Source organism: Macaca thibetana, chromosome 11, assembly GCF_024542745.1.
Source record: "Macaca thibetana thibetana isolate TM-01 chromosome 11, ASM2454274v1, whole genome shotgun sequence".
In the NCBI taxonomy this organism is placed as follows: domain Eukaryota; kingdom Metazoa; phylum Chordata; class Mammalia; order Primates; family Cercopithecidae; genus Macaca; species Macaca thibetana.
Window position 1 is genome coordinate 29432205 of NC_065588.1, and position 21227 is coordinate 29453431.

General features: G+C 37.6%; 1 protein-coding gene across 3 annotated transcripts in view; it reads left to right on the forward strand.

The window, feature by feature from the left end:
* FAR2 (fatty acyl-CoA reductase 2) overlaps window positions 1-21227 on the forward strand; it is a 209780-nt gene that overhangs the window by 145896 nt on the left and 42657 nt on the right. For all 3 annotated transcript variants that reach the window (XM_050748522.1, XM_050748521.1, XM_050748523.1), the window contains exons 3-5: window positions 6286-6461; window positions 10111-10290; window positions 20615-20792. In XM_050748522.1, coding sequence (XP_050604479.1) covers window positions 6286-6461; window positions 10111-10290; window positions 20615-20792 — 534 coding nt within the window. The remainder of the gene's footprint in view (window positions 1-6285; window positions 6462-10110; window positions 10291-20614; window positions 20793-21227) is intronic.

Below are 21227 nucleotides of genomic sequence, written 5' to 3' on the forward strand. Positions count from 1 at the left end.
AATTTTCTTACTTAGAGTTTGCAGTTTCTCTCTTGCCTCTGGGCTACAAGTAACTATTCATATAATTAGAATAGTGTCTCATATTTAAAAACAAATTAAGGAGAGAAATACTTGCCTGTGTAATGTTAAATCAATGAAACACTCCCAAAGTTTCCAGTTTGAAATGCTTAGATCGCCTTTCAGCTGTATTTTTCAGTGACCACAGAAATGTGTCCTACTCTTGTAAAGAACAAGGTTTCCTAAAATGGATAAACAGCAATCCCTCTGCTTGAGTTTTGATGATGGTGAGCAGCTTTTCAACTATCTACCCCTCGGTCTTGTGCCATCAAGTAGAGAATATGAGTTTATGCAATGAGAAGAAACAGGATAAGCTCTTAGAATTTAAAATAATTGTATTGTTCTTTATTGGTGGCTTTCAATGAAATTTCTGACACTATGTTTTTTCTTTGCTCATTTTGATTTTATCTATTTTTCTTACTTTAATATCTTACATTAGCAACAAACACACCAAAAAAAATTTTTTTAGAAGAGCTAGTGCTTATCCAGGATCCATTTGCACCATTTCATCTTGTCCCTTCAGTCTTCTCATTATTATAAAAATAGAGGGTCTGCGATAAAAACTGGAGAAATCATATTACTTCAAACTCCCATTGGCAGTTAATATAGAGGACTCAGGAAACACTTTGTGTCCTCGTTTAGGAGTCGCTATCTGCTATCTCTCATCACAGTCATACAAACTTCAGGAATCAGGCTTCCATTCTATTGTAGTAATAGTTCTGTTACTGATCTTACAGGAATTAATTTTAATTCAATAAGCAAAATTTGAGTCTTTTCAATGAATGGCATACTGTCAAGCATAAAGAGATGAATAAGAATCAAGGAGTTTACAAAGGAATTTTTTTAAAAAGTAATACCCTTTAAAATAGCCACACATAAAATTAAATACTTAGGAATTAACTTGACCAGAGAAGTGAAAGATCTCTATAATGAAAACTATAAAACACTGATGAATGAAATTGAAGAGGACACCAAAAACTAGAAAAGTAATCCATGTTCATGGATTACAAGAATCGATATTGTTAAAATGTCCATACTACCACCCAAAGCAATATACAGATTCAATGTAATCCTTATCAAAATCTCAATAACATTATTCATAGAAATAGAAAAAACAATCCTAAAATTTATATGGAACCACAAAAGACTGAGAATAGCCAAAGCTAACCTGAGCAAAAAAGAATAAAACTGGAGGAATCACATTACTTGACTTCAAATTTTACTACAAAGCTATGGTAACCAAAATAATGTGCTACTGGCATAAAAACAGACACAGAGACCAATAGAACAGAATAGAGAACTCAGAAACAAATCCACACTCCTACAGTGAATCTTTTGACAAAGGTGCCAAGAACATATACTGGCGTAAAGACAGCCTCATCAGTAAATGGTGTTGGGAAAACTGGATATCCATATACAGTAGAATGAAACTAGACCCCTATCTCTCGCCATATACAAAAATCAAATCAAAGTGGATCAAAGACTTAAATCTAAGACTTCAAACTATGAAACTACTAAAAGAAAACATTTAGGAAAATCTCCAGGACATTGGTCTGGGCAAAAATTTATTGAGCAATACCCCGCAAGCACAGGCTACCAAAGCAAGAATGGACAAATGGGATCACATCAAGTTAAAAAGCTGCTACACAGCAAAGGATACAATTTAAAAAGTGAAGAGACAAGCCCCAGAATGGGGGAAATATTTGCAAACAACCTATCTGATAAAGGATTAGTAACCAGAATATATAAGGAGCTCAAACAACTATATAGTAAAAAGTATAAAAATCCGGTCAAAAAATGAGCAAAATATTTGAATAACCATATCTCAAAAGAAGACATACAAATGACAAACAGGCATATAAAAAGGTGCTCAACATCACTGATCATCAGAGATATGCAAATCAAAACTACAATGAAATATTATTTCACCCCAGTTAAAATGGCCTATATCCAAAAGATAGGCAATAACAAATGCTGTCAATGATGTGGAGAAAAAGGAACCCTCATATGCTGTTGGTGGGAATGTAAATTAGAACAACCACTATGGAGAACACTTTGCATGTTCCTCAAAAAACAGTAGAAATACCAGATGGACCAGGGGCTGTGGCTCACACCTGTAATCCCAGCACTTTGGGAGGCTGAGGTGGGTGGATCACTGGAGGTCAGGAGTTCAAGATCAGCCTGGCCAATGTAGCGAAATCCTGTCTCTACTAAAAATACACAAATTAGCCAGGCATGTTGGTACATGCTTGTAATCCCAGCTACTCAGGAGGCTGAGGCAAGAGAATCACTTGAACTTGGGAGGTGAAGGTTGGAGTGAACCAAGATCATGCCACTGCCCTCCAGCCTGGGTGACAGAGTGAGACTCTGAAAAAAAAACAAAAAACAAAAACAAAGAAATACTGTATGATCCAGCAGTCCCACTGCAAGGTATATACCCTAAAGAAAGGCAATCAGTATATCAAAGAGATATCTGCACTCCCATGTTTGTTACAGTACTGCTCACAATAGCTAAGATTTGGAAGCCACCTAAGTGTCCATCAACAGATGAATGGATAAAGAAAATGTGGTACATATACACAATGGAGTATTACTCAGCTATCAAAAAGAATGGGATTCAACAACATGGATGGAACTGGAGGTCATTAGGCTAAGTGAAATGAACCAGGCACAGAAAGACAGCCATTGCATGTTTTCACTTATTTGTCAGATACAAAAATCATAACAATTGAACTCATGGACATAAAAAGTAAAAGGATGATTACCAGAGGCTGGGAAGGCAAGTGTGGGAGGGGAGAGATGAGAATGGTAAAGGGTGACAAAAAATAGAAGAATTAATAAGACCTACTATTTGATAGCACAATCGGGTGACTATAATCAATAATAATGGTACATTTTAAAATAATGTAAAGAGTATAATTGGATTGCTTGTAATTCAAAGATAAATGCTTGAAGGGATAGATACCCCCTTCTCCATGATGTGCTTATTTCATATTGTGTACCTGTATAAAAACATCTCATGTACCCCATATATATATATACCTACTATGTACCCACAAACATTTTAAAAAATTAGAAAGAGTTTCCCTACAAAAGAAAAAAAAGAATCAAGGAGTTTACAAACTAGAGGGGGAAATATAAGTCCTGAATTTAAGAACAGACATGAATTTTTCAGAGTCAGTGTTTCCCAATTATGGTACCTGGACCATCAGATCCACCTGCGGAGGTAGTTAAGAAATATAGTTTCCTGGGTTACACACAAAACTACCGAGCCAGGATCTCTAAGGATGAAATACAGAAATAATTTTTAACCAGGTTCCTTGATTCTTCATGCCTGCAGTTTGCAAGCTACTGATGTGAAGATTGCTCTGGGCAGTTATAAACGAAAATGAGTCATATGCAGTTATTCATCTGCCGTTGTCCGTGTTAGCACTCTAAATGGAGAAATTCTCATCATTTGTATGTCTTAAAATCAATTGGGGGACTTGGCCTGAAATATAGATTCCTGGTTGTGCCCTAGTAATTTCTTATTTAGTGGGTATGGGATAGGACCCAGGAATATACATTTTAATTATGCTACTAGTGATTCCAATGCAGTTCACTTTGTGGATAGCGTTATGAAAAGACCAAAACCACTGACCTGTTGGATTGCAGTTGGCTGCCATCTCTGTCACTCTATTCAGGATATGGCACTATTAAAGAGTATTATTTCAGGAGCTATAGCGGTATGGTGAGATTCCTGACAGGGCAAGTCCTATTATTAAGCAAGGCTAATGTAGTAAAATGGAATCCTCATTTAGCACTGTGGTTTGAATTGATGCAGCCAATTCATTGATTTATTTCAATGGAACATTATCAACTACTATCTAAATCAGAAAACTCGGACTTTTAAAAACCTGCACTATGTTCATTCAGATATGCATTCTTGATTGAAAATACAATTCAATAGATACAACACAGATTGGAACATTATTTTCTAAAACTGTAATGATCTCATGAAAAGTAATGCAAATATGAGATCTTGGTGCTGTTCAACATTGCACAGGTTGTCTGAAAGTATAATGTGGAATAGCAGTATATTCTGTCTTTTAAAGTCGTGAAAACCAAAGGCAAAAGGAAATCTAAATATGACAACTTACATCCTATGTAAGGAACTCCATTGTGAGAAGGGTGGAGGCTGAAAGCATCTCCTACTTCTTGCTCTCCGGTAGTCAGAAGTCTTCACAGGCCAAAGTGAAAGAATCCACAGAACCCCAAGTAAATTTCTAGTGAATATCATGTGAATACATAAAATATATCATGCAGACTCAAAAAGAGTCTTCTCCAAATTAGTTATCAAAAAAGAGAAAATTATACAAATTTTAGATAAGCTTATCCAAAACTATTCAACATGTTTGTTGTACAATTAACGTTAACTATCAAGAGGGAAAACATCTGACTCTAGAAAAAAACATTTAGCATGTTTTTGATTGATTAATATTAAAAAAAACTATTAAAGATCTTTCTGGAAGAGTCAGAATGACCTCTTTGTTGAGAATGTGCCCAGGACACTTTATCAACCTTATCAATCCCAGATGTCAAAAGCACTGAGGACTGACCTAACTTACAAATTATTTTCAGAATTGCAGTAACACACCACTGAAAAGGCTGCCCCTATGGTGCAGAAAAATAGTAGACAGAATTGAAGTATGTTAACGTGACAGATCAATATGTGGATTTCATCCCTTTACTAGACATCTTCATTAAATCCTCAGAATGGCTTCTGAACATGCTCTTGTCTGATACAAATGAGATATGGTTTCTCTGACTACCTGAGATCAACTTTTTATTACCCAATAAAAACAGCCTGGGGCACATCTCTAATGGATAGATCTCTCTTAATCCTGTGACTAAGGATCAAGGAATGGGTAAAAATACTGTTTGGGGGTTAAGGGAGAGAAGAGGACTGTCTCTTTTACTATATTATGATTAAAACCACAGGCTAATTTTCTCTGCTCTTAAATTTTCTAAACATTGAGCTTTACTTTTTGTTTTCTCACTGTTAATATGCCACACCAACACTAAGTAAAATTCCATTTAATCAAAATAGGTTGGAACCAAGATCATTTTATTAAAATCATATTTCTTGAAAACATGGGAAATGCCAATTTAATCTAAGAATTTCTGTGTGGAGGGGAAAGTACTGAATCTATTCTATCTGAGTAAGTGTAACTAGAGCTAAAATGGCCACTGCTCTTCCTTTTCTCCATTATGAATAAATTAGAATATTTAAAAAATCAATTAATATCCCATAAAAAATACATGAGCTTGTGTACTTACTAGGCAATAATTGCCATTTATATTAGAATGAGATTACATAACATTTTTATATGTTTCACCTATTACAAATTTGCTTCATTTGTTATTTGTTATTTTCTAATTATGTTTGTGCTGCTAAGATATTTTGTTAATTTGGTTCAGTTAACCAAGCTGTTGGTAATTTTGCTTGTAATTTGTAAAGGCTTTGTAGAGGCTGGTAATTTTTTACTGGAAACACTTATTCTCAGTCAAAAATGGAAACTATTACCATATGTAAATATAAAGCTGGCTTAAAGGGGAAAAGAGTATAAAGGCAGGATGTGGATGACTTACTCTCACTTTTTTACCCTGCAGGAAAAGTTCAAAATGCGCACCTTACTGATTATTGGAACTGATTTTTCAAACGTTTCTCACATGAAATGTAGCAGGAATTACACTAAACTGGCTGAATTGTATGAAATAAAGTAGATGGTTCTTGAGTAAAATTTTTTTTTTTTTTTTTTTTTTTTTTTTTGAGACAGGGTCTTGCTCTGTCACCCAGGCTGGAATGCAGTGTTGCAATCAAGGCTCACTCCAGCCTCCACCACTTGGGATCAAGGGATCCTCCCACCTCAGCCTCCCAAGTAGCTGGGACTACAGGCACACACCACCATGCCTGGCTAATTTTTTGTATTCTTAGTAGAGACAGGTTTTTACCATATGGCCTAGGCTGGTGTCAAACTCCTGGGCTCAAGTGATCTTCCTACTTTGGCTTCCCAGAGTGTTGAGATTACAGGCATGAGCCACCACACCCAGCCAGATGTCTTCTTTAAGTAATATTATTACAACTAAAACCAGTTTTTGAGTATAATTAAACAGGTTGTTGTAAACAAGAACAATGTGATAATGATGATGCTATTTTTTGTATATTGATCTATATTTATGTTTCAGCTATTTGAGAAAGTCAAAGAAGTTTGTCCAAATGTGCATGAGAAGATCAGAGCTATTTATGCAGATCTCAGTCAGAATGACTTTGCCATCAGCAAAGAGGACATGCAGGAGCTTCTCTCCTGTACAAACATAATCTTTCACTGTGCAGCCACTGTACGCTTTGATGACACTCTCAGGTACATTCCCATTTCCCTCTCATGGTTTGTATACATTTGTGTGCATGTAAATTTCTTCATAGTTTCTGTAAAGAAAAAAAAAAAGGAAATACACTCTCAACAACAACAAAAAAACATACAAAGAAGCAAAACTCCTCCCAAATCCCACCATCTAGAAACAACCATTTACTATTGTGGAGAACATTCACTCCAATTTTTCTTTATGTATCTATGATTACATAGGTGTATGTTCAATTTTACTGGAAGAAAATGGCATCCTAGCGAGGATGATCTTTTGCAACCTGCTCAGTTATATTTTTTGATATCTATCATTGTCAATAAATATTCTATTATAATTTGTAATGATTACATGACATTCCATTGAACATATGTATAATATATTAAACCAGTTCTATGTTGGTGAACATTTGGATTGTTTTAATTTTTCACTATTATAAACAACACTGCAGTGAACATCTGTATGCATGTATATTTTTCACCCCTTTGTGTGCTCTTCTTGAGACAAATTCCTAGAAATACAATTATCAGATACATATCAGATGTACCCAGGTTATGAACAGTTTGCATTTTCACACATAATGCTAAATTGCTCTCCAAAAATGTGGTGTTTGCTTACACTGTCTCTGTGCACATGAATGCTCATTTTTACAGTCACAAAATAATACTATAATTTTAAAATTATTTTTAATGTTGCTAATAGGATAATGGAAACGGTAGCACATGTTCTGATTTGTATTTCTTTGATGATTACAGACGCTAATGATATTTAAATGCTTATAGGCATTTTGTTCTTTGTGAAATGCCTATTCATGTTCTTTGCTTTCTTTGCCTATTTTTCTTTTCTTTTTTTTTCTTTTTCTTTTTCTTTTTTTTTTTTTTTTTGAGACGGAGTCTCGCTCTGTCGCCCAGGCTGGAGTGCAGTGGCGCGATCTCGGCTCACTGCAAGCTCCACCTCCCGGGTTCACACCACTCTCTTCCCTCAGCCTCCTGCGTAGCTGGGACTACAGGTGCCCGCCGCCATGGCCAGCTAATTTTTTGTATTTTTAGTAGAGACAGTGTTTCACCATGGTAGCCAGGATGGTCTCGATCTCCTGACCTCGCGATCCGCCAGCCTCGGCCTCCCAAAGTGCTGGGATTACAGGCGTGAGCCACCGCGCCCGGCCCTGAGCCACTGGGCCCGGCCCACCTATTTTTCTATTGAAACATTTTTTTCTTATTAATATTAAGACTTCTTGAAAGTTTCAGCATTGTAATTTTTTTTTTTTTTTTTTTTTTTTTTGAGACAGAGTTTCGCTCTTGTTGCCCAGGTTGGAGTGCAATGGCAGGATCTTGGCTCACTACAACCTCTGCCTCCTGGGTTCAAGCGATTCTCCTGCCTGAGCCTCCTGAGTAGTTGGGATTATGGGTGCCCGCCACCACGCCCGGCTAATACTTTTGTATTTTTAGTAGAGACGGGGTTTCATCATGTTGGCCAGGCTGGTCTCGAACTCCTGACCTCAGGTAATCCACCCGCTTTGGCCTCCCAAGTGCTGGTATTACAGGCGTGAGCCACTGCACCCGGCCATTAAACTCTTCATCTTTTATAAGGCTCAAACTATTTTAACAATTTATCAAATGTCTTTCAAGTCTATTATTTATGCAGTTATTTATAATTTCCCCTAGTATTTTTATGGTTTCATTTTCACATTTAGATATTTGATCCATTTATAAAGTATTTACCTAGAAAGAGGAGTACAGGAAAATTCTGTAAGGAGAGTGATGCAGATGTGAAAGTAAAGCAGCTTTATTTTTTTTGTGTGCCATATGGTTACTTTTAAACAATATTTGTTAAATATTTTTACTCTTTATCTGATATAAAGCTCTTAAACTAAATTTCAGTTTTTAAAGTATTTTGTTACATTAAATCAGGCTTTCACTTCCAGTACTGTATCATTTTAATTACTGTAATTTTTATTATATTAGAGCAAGTATACTCACAGCACTCTATTTTTTTTTTTTTTTTTTTTTTTTTTTTTTTTTTTTTTGAGACGGAGTCTCGCTCTGTTGCCCAGGTGGAGTGCAGTGGCATGATCTCGGCTCACTTTAACCTTCACCTCCTGGGTTCAAGTGATTCTCTTGCCTCAGCCTCCCGTGTAGCTGGAACTACAGGCATGCACCACCATGCCCAGATAATTTTTGTATTTTTGGTAGAGACAGGGTTTCACAATCATGGCCAGGCTGGTCTCGAACTCCTGACCTCAGGTGATCCACCTGCCTCAGCCTCCTAAAGTGCTGGGATTATAGGCGTGAGTTTCCGCACCCAGCCGCACTTTCATTTTTATAGAATTTTCGTAACTGTTCTCTTTGCATATACTTCTTGATTAAATTTAAGATAATTTTGCCAAGTTTTTAAAAATCTTGGGAGTTTGATTAGAATTACCTTGTATATGTAGAATACTTTAAAAACATTTAGCATATTTAAAATATTGATTCTTCCTATCCAAAAACAATATATGTTTTCCCATTTATTCAATTTTTTGTTATTTGTTTTTTGTCATTATATATTCATTTGTGATGAATTTCATATATTTTAAATGTTCAACTTTGAACATTTCTTCCCTTTTATTCTCTAATTTTTATTTATATACAGGCAAGCTAGTGATTTTTTACATAATTTTTATCAGTGGACACCTAACTGAATTATAGTACATTTCAGCTTTTTAAAAAGCTGCTTCTATTTTCCAGGTATGCAATTATATAATCCGACAGTAATTTTTGTGGCTGTCTTTTTAGTATCTGTATCTGTTCTTTAATTTTATTTTTCTTTCTAATTAATCACAGGACTAGGACTTCAGAACAATGTTAAGTAGCAGTGTGATTGTAGGCATTATTCCCACCACAGATGTTACAAGCAGTGCTCCTAGCTTTTCACCATTAAGAATGATATTGGCTAGCAAATTTAAATATATGTTGCTTAATCATTTTATTCCTATTCTAGTGAATTTGTTTAATTAAATTGGAAATGGAAATTAAACATCGTTTTAAACTTTTCAAAATACATATATATTCTTATATAGTTTTTCTCTTTTGAGTTAAATTAAATTAGTAAGTTTCCTGGTATTGGATAAACCATGTATTCCTGGAATGAACTATTTCATTGTTATCACATACTGTTTATATAGCTTTGTATTCTACTAGCTGCAATTTTAGACTTTGACACCAATTTTCATGTCTGGCCTGGACCTTTACCAACTTACATTGCTCATTTAAAAATTCTACTGTTGCTCCCCTCAAGTTTATTTATATTTTCCAACTTCTTCAGTTAGATGCTTAATTTACATGTTTTTGTTCTTTTAATGGCTGCCTATAGAAGCACCTTTACAAATTCAGAGGATTGTAATTCTTTTTTCAGTTGATTAGAACCAACTGTCCTCTAGATATATGTACAGTGTGTCAGTGAATAGGATTTATGTGCACAAAACACATCATCACTACATAAAACATTCCGAGTATCACATAACTGTGTAGCCATGACCCATCCTTCTCTCCCTAGTGTTTGGTGCAGCCACCAAAATCTGATAGGTATGCCGGTTATTGGAGTAGGTACAGTTATAGCAAGGCATGATGCTGACTTATCTCATTGTATTTCCTTCTACTTAATCTTCTCTAGACATGCTGTGCAACTTAACGTCACTGCCACCCGGCAACTCTTGCTTATGGCTAGTCAGATGCCAAAGCTGGAAGCCTTTATACATATCTCTACTGCCTATTCAAATTGTAACCTGAAGCACATCGATGAAGTTATCTATCCGTGCCCTGTGGAGCCAAAAAAAATCATTGATTCCCTTGAGTAAGTTGGTCTAATAAAGGGATCAAGGGGCGGGTAGAATGTTGTTCTCTTTGATTCTTTGTAGCTATTAATGAGATGATGAAGTGAAACACTTTTGAAGCAAATGTTTTGAAATGGTGCTAGCTTTAGCTACCTTGTCTGCTAGTTCTGGTGGGGAATATATTGCTAAAAGAGAAAGGGGATAGAAAATTCTTAAACATTTTGTGGAATTGTGTAGGATTGTGAGGTACTTGGGAATACTATACATGGAAGTGGTTTCTCAGATCTTAATGAGCTTAGCATTGTCACTAGATAAAGCAAGTAGAATGTATAGAATAAAAGTTCAGAAGAAAAATTTTCAGTTCAGACTGACATGAGTCTGGTGTAGCTCCACCAGTAACTACCTGTGTGACTTTGAGCAACTTCCTTGCCCTCTCTGAGCCCCAGGTCCTTCATTTGTAAAATGGGCCCATTTTATAGTTGTGAAGTTGAATAGTTATATAAAACACTTATTGCAGTATTAGGGAGTGTTTAACATCACTTAATCAAATGATTCTTAAAAAAGAACTAGTGGCTGGGCGCGGTGGCTCACACCTGTAATCCCAGGACTTTGGGAAGCTGAGGCTAGTGGATCACCTGAGGCCAGGAGTTCGAGACCAGCCTGGCCAACATGGCGAAACCCCATCTCTACTAAAAATACAAAGATTAGCTGGGTATGGTAACAGGTGCCAGCTACTTGGGAGGCTGAGGCAGGAGAATCACTTGAACCTGGGGAGAATCGCTTGAACCTGGGAGGCAAAGGTTGCAATGAGCCGAGATTGTGCCATTGCACTCCAACCTGGGCAACAAGAGTGAAACTCTGTCTCAAAAAAAAAAAGGAGGGTGGGGGGAAGAACTGATGAAGAATAAGAATTGCTCCAATATCTAGCAGAAGGTGACAGTCTCTTGACTTATTTGACTGAGACACACTTTCCTTACTGTCCTATGATGCAAGAGAAATAATGTCTAAGATTTTTCTCTTCTTGCCAACCAGCAGAAACCACTTTCATCTTAGGACACAGCTCAGGTCTTATTCTAAGTTTGTTTTCTGCTTATTTATTCTACTGCTCCATTTTACTAAGCTTACCTTTAAAAAAAACAAAAAACAAAAAAACTACATAAAAAGTATTACAACAGAAAGATGGACTATTTCACAATGAATTTGTCACATTATAATTTTATATAATACTGTATTTATATTTAATATAAACTCTTTAAAAAGTTTTAGCTAAATCAAGAGTTTGTTCCCTTCAGGGCAAATATTTTTATCTCCTCCAGCTCTGAGAATAGATATTTTTGTCTGTCATGTAAAAATATCCAGGACAAAGAAGAATGAAAGTCATCTAAAGGATCTGGAGGTTAAAGTTGCTAATAAATGGAGGTTTGCTAAATTGGTACAGAGAAAAATTTTAGAGTGCAGAGTTCATCAGGATAGTGGGAGAAAAAGCAGGTGTACTCTGAGGCCCAAAGTCTAGACAATAAAGTATGTTTAAAGCCTCAGAGCATTTTCAGGATGGAATTGGTTTCTGTCAGTTACCCTCTTATGGTGTTGTCTCTTGGTAAATGTGATGCTTTCATATTTGATATGTCCAGGAGAGAGGCAGACCCCTTTTGATTCCAGACTGTTTCCTGGACCTTCTCCACTGCTGATCTCTCTAACACCTGACAGGTCATAGTGCAGTTTGAGGTAGCAAAAGAGCCCGAGAGTACATCAGAGAAAAGAAGTAAGAGGCCAGGTGTGGTGGCTTACGCCTGTAATCCCAGCACTTTGGGAGGCCAAGGTGTGTGGATCACCTGAGGTCAGGAGTTCGACACCAGCCTGACCAACATGATGAAACCCCGTCTCTACTAAATACAAAAAATTAGCTAGGTGTGGTGGCACATGCCTGTAATCTCAGCTACTTGGGAGGCTGAGGCAGTAGAATCACTTGAATCCAGGAGGTGGAGGTTGCAGTGAACTGAGATTGCACCATTGCACCCCAGCCTGGGCAACAAGAGCAAAACTTTGTCTCAAAAAGAAAAGAAAAGAAAAGAAAAGAAGTAAGAGTTCACCCATAGAGAAGGGCTTCTCTAGGTACTCCATACCACTTCCTCCCAAACTGTGTCCAGACACAAAATACCCCTAGGTTTCAAAAAAGAATAAACTCACCTCCCAGAGGAAGAGTTGATTTACCTTCAGACATTCAGCACTTTCCATCCTCCCTCAAGTATATGTTAATCAGACAAGGCAGGTAATTGCTACATGATTTATGAACAAACTGCAACTGACATTTGTACAAAATTTTTAATGTCCATTTGTCATTTACTGCTCTCCAAGGATAACAATTATTTAAGCAACTAATTAGAACTAGGAATGAAGTTACTTTATCTCAACAGATAAATTTTGGGTGCAATTAAGGAACTAAGTTTTTTTAAAAAATAGAGAAAAGTAATACTTATTATTTGCTAATTCAAGATTAATTAGGACATCCAGCCCTCCCCTTACTTTCATGCTGCAGTCACAAAGAAGTAAGGCCTTCCCTCCTCACACTCTGCCTGCCTGTGCACTCGAAACTCTCTGTTTGTTCCTAGAGTTTATCTCCCCTTCTGCTTCACCTGGTTAATTCTTACTCAGACATCAAGGCTCCCCAGTGAAGCTCTCTGGCTTAGGCACCCTTCCCAAGTGCCCCCATAGTACCCAGTGTCCAGCTTTATTATTGCTCGTAACACAGGTCATTCTGAATGTCTGGTTGCTTATCTACATTCTACATTAGACAATGAGCTTCTCAGTGGAAGAGGATATTTCTTGCTCCTCTTTGCATCTCCAGCTAGGGACTCAATGCTCGCTGAATGAATGAAAAGCTTTTGGTGGCACTACATGATTATTGTTGATACTGTTTTGACTGTGTTTGTTTGTTTGTTTTGACTGAAGCAAGAATAGATGACAGAATTCCATCACAAGCTGATATTTTGGGATGCAGAAGTCTTAAGTATAAAATATCTATCCATATCCCCACATCTTACCCTTGTTTCTGGTTGTTCATTTTTTTCTTCTTAAACTTTGAATGAAACCTATATGTTAAGTTTTGAATAGCACTTTAAATAAAACCCAGCAACCCCTCACCAACTATACCATGATCTACAACTATTTCAATGACTCCTATACCAGAGGGAATTTTTGGAAGTTTTAGAATAAAAACATTAAAAATCATTCTGAATAAATACCAATTCACCTAAATCCAGGTTTTGTTTCTTTGTTTTAGGAAAATACTTTGTTCCTTTGATTAATTCTCTATTTAGTCATTGATCTGTGTTAAAATAGAATTATTTTCCAAGGTTTTTAGGTTTCTATTTCCCTTGGGAGTTTTTCTTTCTTTCAGTGCAACAGAGAAATGCCTGGGGGACAGTTTTTTGTTTCTGTTGTTGTTGTTGTTAACGGTAACTTCCAGGAGTCTAGTGGCTGCCTTTGCTCTTAGTAGTTCAGCAGTTCTTACTTATTTATTTATAAGGAACCAGGAGTTAGACAACAAGATGATCTTGAAACTGTACTCTTGGCATTATATTCTCAAGAAAATCACTGTGACGATGTAAAATGAAACCTTATTTTTCCAGAAAATCAGTTGAATGGGAATTCCAGGTCTGGGAAATAAAGAAGGATTTGCATTTTTGGCCCGGAGCTTTCCTGATTGCTTGGGCAGCAGTGGTACTGCTCAGGGTTGTTAATAATGGGACTGTGAACGTGAACCCCATGCTTACACCCTGGTCCCAACCTTTGCAGTCTCTGCTCGTTCAGCTCCCCCCCATTTTCTATTCATCCTGTATCCCGAGACTGTCAGGCCTGAGCTCCCTTTCTTTAGCCCCTATCTAAAAACTTTTAGCATTACCTTGGCCCTGAAATATTCCAGAAAGATGAAATTTGATTTTGTTAGTACAAAAACTTTAGCACATTAGCATAAATATATTTTTTAAATAACTTAAATCAGGAGTTAATGCTTTTAATGAGTATGACAAGCATGGCCGTTAATCAGTGTTAAGCAACTCATTTTCCCGGTTCTTATATCTGTAGTTGTCTTCCGCCCCTCATTCCAGTCACCAATTCTGATTCTGACTCAGCTCTACCTTCATATTACCAGCTTCTGCCTAGCTGGTGTGCATAAATGGATCAGGGATTGCCAGTGAAATTCCAGTTTTCCAGAATAACAGCTTATGTAGAATGTTTATTTTTTAAAATGCACCTCACTGACCAAGAAAAGCAGGGTTTTATGGTTGGTGCTTTCCTTATTTTTTAGGTCAAGGTAACTCCTCTTAGGGAAACCAGTGTAGAAGAAAAGGGCTTTTGTGCCTGTATAAAAACCTGGAATAACTAGAACCAGGTACTAGAAAAACAGAATCACAAATATTTATGGCTCTATTGAACATATGTAAATAAATCTGAATTAAGAAGGGAAGGGGGGACATGAATCATTACTGAGCAACGAGCAAGACACTTTCACCGACATTTAATTCCATAACGTAATATTGTAGGGTTGATGTTATTATCACTGCTATACTCATCACGGAGCAAAAAGCTCAGAAAGGCTAAGTAACTCCTTGAAAGTCTCTCAGACACAATTTTTATCCATGGCCACTTGATTCTGAAGCCCACGGTCTTTCCAGTCTACTCACAAACTTGGCAGTGGTAGAGATTAAAAGGTGCTTTCTGGCCGGGCGCGGTGGCTCACACCTGTAATCCCAGCACTTTGGGAGGCCGAGGCGGGCAGATCACGAGGTCAGGAGATCGAGATCATCCTGGCTAACGCAGTGAAACCTCATCTCTACTAAAAATACAAAAAAATAGCCGGCGTAGTCCCAGCTACTCGGGAGGCTGAGGCAGGAGAATGGCATAAACCCGGCAGGCGGAGCTTGCGGTGAGCCGAGATCGCGCCACTGCACTCCAGCCTGGGCGACAGAGCGAGACTCCGTCTCAAAAAAAAAAAAAAAAAAAAAAAAAAAAGAGCACCACACGTGCTTTCTTAAGATACAGACTATGTTCCAAAGAGTTCATATCCAAGACAAACAGAACAGGGCAGAATTATACACGTGCGGTGGTGGGGAAACTGGTGGAGTGGAGGGAGGCGTATGAGAAGACTTGGAAGAGTGGATAGAGAGTGGATAGGTGAGATGTGCACACGTGCCCGGCAGGGCAGCTGGAGCTGGGAAAGCCACGCGTGTTTGGGACACAGCCAGAAGTCCATCTTGGCAGCACACGTGTTACGTGTAGGGAAGCAGTTAGAGATCAAACTGGAGAGGTAGGCTGGGCCATACTGTGGAGATTTTGCATACTATGCAGAGGAATTGTATTTAATTCTCTAAGCAGTGGAGATCTATTGAAGGAGGGCCATGTGTGTGCATGCATTTTTGTGTGTAATTTTGGGTTGTTTGTTCATTTGTTTTCATCATGGAAAAGTGCCAATGAAAGTGGGCTTCAGGAATATTAATATGGCCAGAGGTCGGGGGAGGCAGTGGATTAGCATAGGGAGTAGACAGAGGAGGCGAGACTCATTACCAGAGAGGAGTGGTATGGAAGACAAGAACCAGGGCATGACAACAGATATAAAAAACACCTCCATGTTTTGGGAAATAAAAAAACAGTAGGACATGGCTACTGCTTTGCATATGGGGTTGCACCTATCAAATTAACTCCAATTAGAACATGCATACTTGTCATGTTTTGCATTTCTCGTACCAGGGATTTAATTCTTTTAAAATTCAATTCTGTTGAAATTTTACTCCAAGAAGCAATGCGTTTTTGAGAGCTAATCCTGATATATTCAAATCTCAATGACTTCGGTTTATGGAGTGAACTTCTTTTAAATTAGTGATTCCCTGATTTGCCTGACTGTTGGAATTTCCAGGGCATGTTGAAAATACAGATTATCAGACTCTTAACTCTGCAGATGTATTTAGTGATTCTCAAATGGCACCCAGGAATCTGGATTTTTCCCAGGGGCCCTGTGTAATTCATATTTATGAGCAGGCAAGTTTGGGAAAGAGGGCCTTAAGGAACTTTTTCACTGAGCAGTCTTCATTTGAAATTAGGACCATTTATCTTCTTTATCTCTATGCTCCCTCTTTCTCCTGCTCTCCTTGCCTCCTGTTGTCTTTCAGTTCTTAGAGGTTTTAATTAAAAGTTCCTAGTAGATCTGTACCTACTAAAAACCACACTTCTGAGGCTACACGGTCACCAGAAGACACAGCTAATCTGCCATGTAAAAAAGGAGAGGCGGCATGTGCACTGAGGGTGCAGGTGTGAGAGGCAGGGGAATGGAGGCCCCCACAGCCAGCAGCAGTGGCCCTTATCACAGCCCTCTGGGAGATATGAAAGGAGGTCAGATGTTGGAAAGTAGTCTTTTTTGCCTTCGTGCTATAGAATACGTTGTTAACACTAAAAAAGCTGATCTCTTCTAGGGGAATGGTGAAAGCTGATTCTAGCACTTGTGCTTTTAATTTCAGGACGGCACAGCTTCAAAATATTTAAGTAGCTAAATAAAAAATGAAAATTCTGTGTACTTTTATATTAGCAGGCTTTAAATTACAAACCAGAATAAGATTAAATTGTTTCTTAACCAAACTGAGTAATTTTCACAATGGCAGGCCATTGTCAGGACATTCAGCATCTGGCTCATGTTTGAGCCAGGCTAGGTGCTCTGTAAAAGTCTTGAGGGAAATAAAGAGGCCAATTCTCCATAAGCATTATGCTCAGAAATACCCTGCTTCCCACTGGAAAGTTTAAGTTGACCTTGAAGCCACCTTCACCAAACCAAGGTTGGTCAACACTTTTCACCACTGCCACTGGACACTTTACTTCCAATTTTGTTTCCTGCTCTACAAAGATATCCCCTTCCTTCCTTTCCCACATTCTCTCTACAACCTTGTCTTCTTTTGAGTTCATCTGCTCTCTCCTTATCATTGTCTATCTCTGCTTCCTAAAACTTCATATAGTACAGAAATTGGCCCATCAAGATTATCATGCGGAAGAGCATCCATTTACTGAATAAGGCAGCTGGCTCCTGGGGGCAGAAAGGTGATTAGACTTGCGATAAAAATTATCATCCCTGTTCTTCTGGACTCACTGTCCAGTGGGGAGTAAGACACATAAGCAAATACAACTTGATAACTACAACAATCAAGAGAATGACATAATCTAGCCTGGAGAAAGAGAGAGCAAACGTTATCATAAGGCAGTGTGTCCACTACTTACTCTCTAACAGATTTCCTGATAAACTACAAGGCTTGCCCACTTCTTGCATAAGAAAATTGAGGGGATCAGGGGAGGGGAAATACATATGCCTCTTGGTATTTCATTCAGTAAATACACAAATAATTAAACTATTAATGATATAATCATGTTGCTTCAATAAGTTTGAATCCAAAATTGATAGTAATCTTTAGAAGAAATTGTGTATGTGTGTATATGTGAACACACATAGACATATACATACTGCTTTCTGAAATTTTAAATGACTTTATGCTTCTTCTGAAGCAATTCAAGGTTAGAATTTGAGACCCATGGGTTCAAAACATCTTCTTGAGTATACTGGAGGACATTTAGATTAATTTCAGACATGCATTTTGGTTTATGTATTGTTTTTTATCTATGCTAACTTATTTACTGTTTTAAAAACAAATTGAGAACAAACAACAGCAGCAACCCTGAACTGACTGTTTAAGTCCTAAGAATGGCTTGGCCCAACCAGTGGATGTGCATGTTTATTACACTAATCTCCTCTGAACCTAGGAAGTGGCTGGATGAGCTGCAGATGGTCTAGATGTATTATAAATGATATTTTATTTTTATTTGTTTTATTTATTTATTTATTTTCAGACAGGGTCTCTGTCACCCAGGCTGGAGTATGGTGGCACAATTATGGCTCATTGGAGCCTCCAACTCCCAAGCTCAAGCAATCCTTTTCCCTCAGCCTCCTGAGTAGCTGGAACTACAGGTGGACGCCATCATGCCCCACTAATTTTTTAAAACTTTTTTGTAGAGGCCGGGTGTTATTATGTTGCCCAGGCTGGTCTCAAACTTCTGGACTCGAATGACCCTTCTTCCTTAGCCTCCCAAAGTGCTGGGATTACAGGTTTGAGTCACCGCACTGGGCCAGAAATGACATTTTAAAACTATTACCGACAAAGATGTATGCTCACTGGTTGTTTTATTAAAAAATAACAATGCCTTAGGTTTATTGGCTCATTTTGTTTTATCAAAGAGCTTAAATGCAGTTTTGAATATTCCTGTTTACCCTCATGATAATTTAGAATGAGTATAATTATTGCCATTTTCACAAGTACAGTTGGAACGAGATAATTTATATTCTTGTTTATCCTCATGAGAATTTAGAATGAGTATAATTATTGCCATTTTCACAAGTACAATTGGAATGAGAAGATAAAACAGTGGAGGACAGGTGTAGCTGAGAGTAGCAGAGGCAAGTCATCTATAGAATATTAAAATTTCTTGCATGCGTGCTGTCAGAAATCTACAAAACCAAAATTTTCTAAGACAAGCAAACTCACCAAGCTTTATAAGGCCCCTATCCCCCAAGTATTATCCTTTCCGTGTACCCCAGCATTAATTACAGCAACTGGTACTGGCCATGTGACATACATTCCCAGCACATTTTTGGGCTCTGATGTTTTCTAGGATTTTTTTCTTCATAGCCTTATTGAAATTAAGCTCTATTCCCTCAAGACCTGGTTTTCTTAAACTACATATTTTTGCAGGTGAGAGAAAAATGGTCTCAGGTCAGTCAATCCACTGTATGAAATGAGATAGTGGTAGGATTATTGTTAAGATGGAGAGGTGTCCGCATCATCCTGTATTCTTTCCCAGCCCCCAGGTGACCATATAATTAAAATACCCTAGATATTTCTATGTAGTGGAAGTTGTTTTTAATTCTAGAACCCCTCAATCTTTCTCTATTCAATTTAAATGAAAAGCTATTTGAGTATCCAGAACACACTCAGCACTAATAGAAGCAAAGCAAGAAAAATGGAAACATTATAGTCAAGGCCCATGTTCTAACTCAGGATCAAATGAGGCATTAAAATTGAAAGTTGTGATTCTGAATACGTCTTAACATCATGTACATCTTAGTGGCTCAAAAATTTGTCATGTCAGCCAAGTGGTAACTGAAGATTTTCTACAATCAAAATAGTATAGTTCTGTGGAAATAGATGTACCACATTGATTAGAAAAATCACACTAGCATATTTCGGCAGCTTAATTTTTAAAAAGCTATATTATATCAATAATTTAACCACATAGATCTGTTAACTAGAAGAATGTTACATATATAATTGACAATACTTTTGTTGCTTTCTTAGAGAGGTGTAGATAGACTTTGGGGTTATCAAGTGGTTCTGACATATTTTTAAGAAAGATTAGGCTGATGCTATGTAACTTTGTTATTCATGATACACATTATCTTGTAAATAGGAGTAGTCAATAATCGTGATTTTGAAGCTATTTCAGAGCACTATAATCACCCCACTTGACAGACTTCAGAATTTACTGGAAATCTCTGGAGATAATTATCAAATTATTAGCATAGACTTTAAACAGATCTTCAAAAATGCATTACATAGGTTTGCTAAAACAGATTGTAAGTCTGCCAAAAGTAGTCGCTTTGATTTGATTTGCATTCAGTGAAATTTTTAAAATTTAAAGCTAAAGGCTTCAGGATTACTACGTCGGATTTTTATTGGACAACACTGAGTAGGGCTGCCACTGAAGCACCTTGGATGAGAGCCTCTAACGCCCTGAACACAGCATTCAGCACACTACTGGGAGAATGACTGGGACTCAAATATGTGTTCAATGAATGTACTTATGAGCTTGCTGGAGAGGAAGTAAAAATAACCTCTAATATAGTACTACTAAACCTCTATTTTAGTACTACTACAATAAAGTAGTAATCAATACTGATAAAGTAGCAGTAGAGCTAAAGTAGTAGTACTAATAGCCCTATACTATTATTCGTAATAAAGTAGTATTGCTATTGATTCTATCAGTCTATCTACCTACCTGCCTGCCTGCCTACCTACCTACCTACCTATCTGTTTGGATGGGAGGGCATAGGATAAGATTGGGCTTAGCAGTGGAGAGCAAAGGGCTCGTGCATGCTTTGAACAGGTACACACTCAACCTTGGTATCATGTGACTGTTCTGAATTCCAGAACCGAGGCCAAAAGGTGGAAGTTTTGTTTGATTGTGTCTCACATTTTCCTTTTGGTTTATTGTCTAACATACGTTACTAGAATTCTCTTTATTCTGACTACCTTTTAGGTGGTTAGACGATGCTATTATTGAAGAGATTGCACCCAAGCTGATCAGAGATTGGCCCAATATTTACACCTACACCAAGGCCTTGGGAGAAATGGTGGTGCAGCAAGAGAGCAGGAACCTGAACATTGCCATCATAAGGCCCTCCATTGTGGGAGCAACTTGGCAGGAGCCTTTCCCAGTAAGCCCACTCACCTGGATTCTGTGTTTTGCTTCCAAACTAAGGTTCTTCTAGCCCAATTACTTTCTGATGTCTTTCTTCTCCTCCTCAGGATTTATAGCTAAGTGCAGCCGATCGAATATGAACTAGGGCAAAATTCCACTTTGGTTTCCAGCATGTGGCTCCTCTGGCAGTTACCTTGACTGTCCTAGAGTTGGATGGAGAGCTTAAATTAGCTTCTAATTACTCTAGTCTCAAAATTCCCATGGGTGATGGTTTCATATCTTGGCTTTCTTACTGTAGTTTAAGCATACCAGAATGTCCTTAGTGGCCAAATTGGTAGTATTATAACTGCCAGGGTAAACAAGAGTTTCAAAGCTCACAGAAGGATCTCAGTTTAGGAATACTAATTTTTTTAAACCTCAGCATACTGCCATGACCTTTTGAAAGTACTTT